Source organism: Pagrus major, chromosome 24, assembly GCF_040436345.1.
Source record: "Pagrus major chromosome 24, Pma_NU_1.0".
Taxonomy (NCBI): Eukaryota; Metazoa; Chordata; class Actinopteri; order Spariformes; family Sparidae; genus Pagrus; species Pagrus major.
This window is the reverse complement of record NC_133238.1, coordinates 13,622,347-13,627,881: the sequence shown is the minus strand read 5'-3', so window position 1 is coordinate 13,627,881 and position 5,535 is coordinate 13,622,347. Positions and strand designations below refer to the sequence as shown.

The 5,535-nt window shown below is 45.7% G+C and overlaps 1 protein-coding gene across 1 annotated transcript; it reads left to right on the top strand.

The window, feature by feature from the left end:
• Window positions 1-589: 589 nt before the first annotated feature.
• On the top strand, window positions 590-5,197 carry LOC140992197 (cyclin-dependent kinase 5 activator 1-like). The gene is made up of 3 exons (XM_073462479.1): window positions 590-1,886; window positions 2,568-2,705; window positions 3,608-5,197. The coding sequence occupies exons 1-3, from the start codon at window positions 1,458-1,460 to the stop codon at window positions 4,067-4,069; spliced, it is 1,029 nt and encodes a 342-aa protein (XP_073318580.1). The 5' UTR covers window positions 590-1,457; the 3' UTR covers window positions 4,070-5,197.
• The last annotated feature ends 338 nt before the right edge of the window (window positions 5,198-5,535 follow it).

Below are 5,535 nucleotides of genomic sequence, written 5' to 3'. Positions count from 1 at the left end.
TAGAGAGCGAGAGACAGGTAGAGAGAGAGAGACAGGTAGAGAGAGAGAGACAGGTAGAGAGAGAGCGAGAGACAGGTAGAGAGAGAGCGAGAGACAGGTAGAGAGCGAGAGACAGGTAGAGAGAGAGAGACAGGTAGAGGGAGAGAGACAGGTAGAGAGAGAGAGACAGGTAGAGAGAGAGCGAGAGACAGGTAGAGAGAGAGCGAGAGACAGGTAGAGAGCGAGAGACAGGTAGAGAGAGAGAGACAGGTAGAGGGAGAGACAGGTAGAGAGAGAGACAGGTAGAGGGAGAGAGACAGGTAGAGAGAGAGAGACAGGTAGAGAGAGAGACAGGTAGAGAGAGAGCGAGAGACAGGTAGAGAGCGAGAGACAGGTAGAGAGAGAGAGACAGGTAGAGAGTCACATTATACAATAATATTAATAATAATAATAATAATTATAATAATAATAATAATAATAATAATAGGGGCTCTTCTTCTGTCTGAAGCCGAGCTGTCTGTTTGGTTTCACAGTTTAGTTTTATGATTATTATTATTTATTAATCATTAATTATCTGACACATGTGACTGATTGGCTGTCTTTTCTCACTTAAAAGTGTCAAAAATTAAATGAAAGAAAGAAAATTGGACTGTTAATCTGTGGCTATTTCCAAGTGTTTCCAGGTGTTTCCAGGTCTTCCCAGGTGTTTCCAGGTGTTCCCAGGTGTTCCCAGGTGTTCTTGAGTTCTACATGTTTATAAATCCTGTCCTGTCTGAAGTGGGATCAGCTGACACAAGTGATGTCACTCGAGTCAGAGTTGAAGTTGGAGTTGAAGATGACTGTGGAATCAGAAAGAAGGGAGCTGTTAGCATAACATACCACAGAGGGAGAGGTGCACTGTGGGTAATGTAGGCAGCATAAATCTGTCAGACGGGGGGGTGCACTGTGGGTAATGTAGGTGGCAGTGTTTAAAAGGGGTGTTGGACTAAAAAGTGTTTTGTATGTTGTAGGTGTGAACAGATGAATGAGTCACACCTAACCCTAGCAACAACAGCAGCAGCAGCAACAACAGCAACAACAACAACAGCAACAACAACAACAATAATAATAATAATAATAATAATAATAATAATAATAATGAGCCTTTAATCTTCTCCACTGCAGCTTTAAACGTTTCAGTACCATGGACAGAGTCTCTGCAGGAGCCCCGCCCCCCAGACTGCGTCACAGAGACAGACAGACAGGTGGAGACAGAGACAGGTGGAGACAGAGAGGGGGACACACTGATCCATCAGGACTACAGACAGGTTGGAGGACGGAGGCTGCAGCAGTGATGGAGCTGCAAGCACGTTTTTATTTCTAACGTGTAAACGGTCGGACCGGACAGACAGACAGGTTAGGGACAGACAGACTGACAGACAGACAGCTCCTCCTTCGCTGCTGCAGAGAGGCTCGCGCCGGTCCGTCCGCTTGTCGTCATGGGAACGGTGCTGTCTCTGTCTCCGGGCTCGCGGAAGGCTGCGGCTCGCGGGCCGGAGAAGCTCGGGGAGCTCGCGGTGCAGAAGCCGCTGGAGGCTCGTGAGGAGGAAGAGGAGAAGGACGAGAAGAAGAAGAAGAAGAAGAAGAGGCACCCGGTGCTGCTGCACGCGCTCAGCTGGAAGAAACGCCTCGTGGCCGCGCGAGCCAAGAGGAAGGGCGGGAAGAAGGTGAAGCCAGCGGTGTCCGAGGCCGGGCAGGTGCAGCGGGAGCAGGCGGTTACCGACAGCCGCCACAGAGCGCTGAAGGGCGGACACAGACACGGACCCATCCCGGTACCCGTCCCCACCGTGCCGGACCAGAACCAGAACCAGAATGAGAACCGGGGAAGGCCGGACCTGATCATCTCACCACGGAGGGTGGTGGTGCAGGTCGGTGTGGTTTGATGGAGACATCAGCTGTGAGATGTTTGAAGAGTCATAAATCATTGAACTTAAAAAATAAAAACAGTTTTAAACTCAGCTAGTTTAAAGAGGCTGTGTCACATTTACAATATTAATGAGCTAACAAAGCAACTTTGAACAGTTCTCACAGGAACACTGAAGGTAGAAAGCTGGCAGGGTCCGCCACATATAAACAAAGTAAAACCGTATAAATTGTGTTGTCCTTTAAGGTCAGTCATGAAAACAAACACAGTTTGATTATTGAGTTTGTTTGAAGATCTTTCTCTTGACATTATAAAACTACAGACTGCTCCTTTAATGACAAACATGATGTCACAGTTCATTCTGATGTTTCTGACACAAACACAAATATCAGAGAGAGAATTCACACGTGATGTTTGAGTTCATTCATAACTTTAAACACAAAGTAACACAAAACAACATCGACATTTTCAACTTTGTCACATTGTTGATGCAGGCAGTGACTCATACGTTCAGCTGGGTTATGACAACAACAACAACAACAAAAACAACAACTATTATGGGCTACAGTAGTGTCAGTTGTTTCATATTGATGTATGTTATTGTGATGACTGTGTTGTGTCCTCCCTCCCTTTCCCCTGCCTTCTTGTCTCCTTGTCTCCTCCCTCCTTGTCCCCTCTCCTCTAGGCATCCACAGGTGAGCTTCTGCGTTGTCTTTCAGACTTCCTGATTCGTCGTTGTGTCAAACTGAAGGAGCTGTCGTCCAATCAGATCATCTTGTGGTTCAGAAATGTCGACAGAGCGCTTCTGGTTCAGGGCTGGCAGGTCAGTGTGTGTGTGTGTGTGTGTGTGTGTGGATGTCCTGTCTGCAGGACCAGTGCTTCATCAATCCAGCCAGCTTGGTCTTTTGTGTATTTGTAGTACTAATACTCTTCTCTCTGGAGTACTATTACTCATCTCTCTGTAGTACTAATACTCGTCTCTCTGGAGTATTTATACTTTTCTCTCTGGAGTATTAATACTCGTCTCTCTGTAGTGTTAAAACTCATCTCTGTAGTGTTAATACTCGTCTCTCTGTAGTGTAAATACTGGTCTATCTGGTGTACTAATACTCTTCTCTCTGTAGTGTTAATACTCATCTCTCTGGTGTACTAATACTCTTCTCTCTGTAGTGTAAATACTGGTCTCTCTGGAGTACTAATACTCTTCTCTCTGTAGTGTTAATACTCTTCTCTCTGTAGGTTAATACTCTTCTCTCTGTAGGTTAATACTCTTCTTTCTGTAGTGTTAATACTCGTCTCTCTGTAGTGTAAATACTGGTCTATCTGGTGTACTAATACTCTTCTCTCTGTAGTGTTAATACTCATCTCTCTGGTGTACTAATACTCTTCTCTCTGTAGTGTAAATACTGGTCTCTCTGTAGTACTAATACTCTTCTTTCTGTAGTGTTAATACTCTTCTCTCTGTAGTGTTAATACTCGTCTCTCTGTAGGTTAATACTCTTCTCTCTGGAGTACTAATACTCTTCTTTCTGTAGTGTTAATACTCTTCTCTCTGTAGTGTTAATACTCTTCTTTCTGTAGTGTTAATACTCGTCTCTCTGTAGGTTAATACTCTTCTCTCTGGAGTACTAATACTCTTCTTTCTGTAGTATTTATACTCTTCTCTCTGTAGGTTAATACTCTTCTCTCTGTAGTACTAATACTCTGTGTCCTGTGTCTTTGCAGGACCAGTGCTTCATCAGTCCAGCCAGTCTGGTCTTTGTGTACCTGCTGTGTCGGGACGCCGTGGACGAAGACACGTCCTCAGAGCAGGAGCTCCACGCCACCTTCCTCACCTGTCTCTACCTGGGCTACTCTTACCTGGGCAACGAGATCTCGTACCCCCTCAAACCCTTCCTGGTGGAGTCCAGCCGTGATGCATTCTGGGAACGAGCACTGGAGCTGATCGAGCGTCTGAGCGGCGACATGCTGCGGATCAACGCTGACCCTCACTTCTTCACCGAGGTGTTTCAGGACCTGAAGAACGAAGGCGGAGCCAGGGAGAGGGAGAGGGAGGAGAGAGAGAGGGAGAAAGAGAGGGAGACAGAGGAGGAGGAGAGACAGAAACCGAAGGAGAAGAAAGATGAGAAGAAAGATGAGGAGAAAGAGAACAATGGAGGAAACCGCATGGAGGACCTGGATCGTTAAGTGAGACTGAAACCAAGAAAAGAGAGAGAGAGGAGAACACAATGTTTGTTAATGAGACTCACCCAGCAGCCGCCGACCCTCTGAGGTCTGAATGTAAACAGCGACCTCTGACCTCCTGCTGAACACAGACTGAAACATGGACACGCACTCACTTCACCTGCATGCTGTCAATCAAACCAACAGTCTTTTTGATTGTACCATCGTTACCTTGGTAACCTTACATCCAATCCCCGCCTTAGTTTGTTTAATTGCTGAAGAGAGCTGAAAGTAGTGTCTGTACTACGTCCCAGTACTTACTGCAGTACTTCAGTAGACATGGTCGCAGTATCTGTACTACGTCCCAGTACTTACTGCAGTACTTCAGTAGACATGGTCGCAGTATCTGTACTACGTCCCAGTACTAACTGCAGTACTTCAGTAGAAGTGTTCGTAGTGTCTGTATTATGTCCTAGTACTTACTGCAGTACTTCAGTAGATGTGGTCGCAGTATCTGTACTACATCCCAGTACTAACTGCAGTACTGCAGTAGATGTGGTTGCAGTATCTGTACTACATCCCAGTACTAACTGCAGTACTTCAGTAGACGTGGTCGCAGTATCTGTACTACATCCCAGTACTTACTTCCGATGCCAAAACACATGGGGGTCTACTTGTCAGTATGATGCCAGCATGTTTCTCTGGCTCTTCGGACCCACAATCCTTTGCACAGCAGAAGATCTGTCACATGACTGAGCTGCTGAGAGATGACGGCTGATTGGCTGCGTTCAGATTGCACACATGTTCTTTTAATGTCATGATGAGACCACAGCTGAAGGTGTGATGTCATACTTCGTGAAGGTGTGATGTCATACAGCGTGAACTTGTGATGTGAAACAGGTGGCACTAAAAGAAAAGGTGTGCAGCCTTCTGTGGGCTGTAATGGTTAGGGTGCATTGTGGGGAATGTAGTGCAGCAGCTGCAAGCTCATGACAGATTTAAAGATTGATCAGAGCAGCCATGATGAAAACAGGAGGTCATGTGACCTGATCAGCTGATGTGACTGTGATGTTTTCTTGTCTGAAGGCTCTGAATGTAAAATCCTGTCTGAACTGAAGCTACCGACTGTTTTCTATCAGACTAACCGCCGACATAAACCACACCTGAGAGTCACCTGAGAGCCTGTCGCCTCTTATTTCCTGTAATGTCACTTTCGCCTGATGCTTTCTACTGTCCTCTACGGTCTTCTGCCTTCTTCTGTTGTCTTTTACTTTCCTCTACTGTGTTAGATTTTTAAACCAAACAGGAAGTCCTCACTGCAGCTGTATTTAAAGGAGAGTCTTCACAGTGCAGAACAAACTCAACAACGTCATGAATTATGTCTGAAGTGTTGAAAAGTGAAGCTGAGACGGTGGAAAGTTTAACATGTTTACTGCGAGGAAGCATTCAGATATTTCATGTTGTCCACTTTGTTGTAACATGAGACTGAT

Bases quoted from the DNA above. Each gene is read 5' to 3' on its own strand.
- LOC140992197 (XM_073462479.1), top strand. From the start codon at position 1,458: ATGGGAACGGTGCTGTCTCTGTCTCCGGGCTCGCGGAAGGCTGCGGCT. The intron at 1,887-2,567 runs GTCGGTGTGGTT...CCTCTCCTCTAG, and splicing joins CACGGAGGGTGGTGGTGCAG to GCATCCACAGGTGAGCTTCT. The intron at 2,706-3,607 runs GTCAGTGTGTGT...GTGTCTTTGCAG, and splicing joins TTCTGGTTCAGGGCTGGCAG to GACCAGTGCTTCATCAGTCC.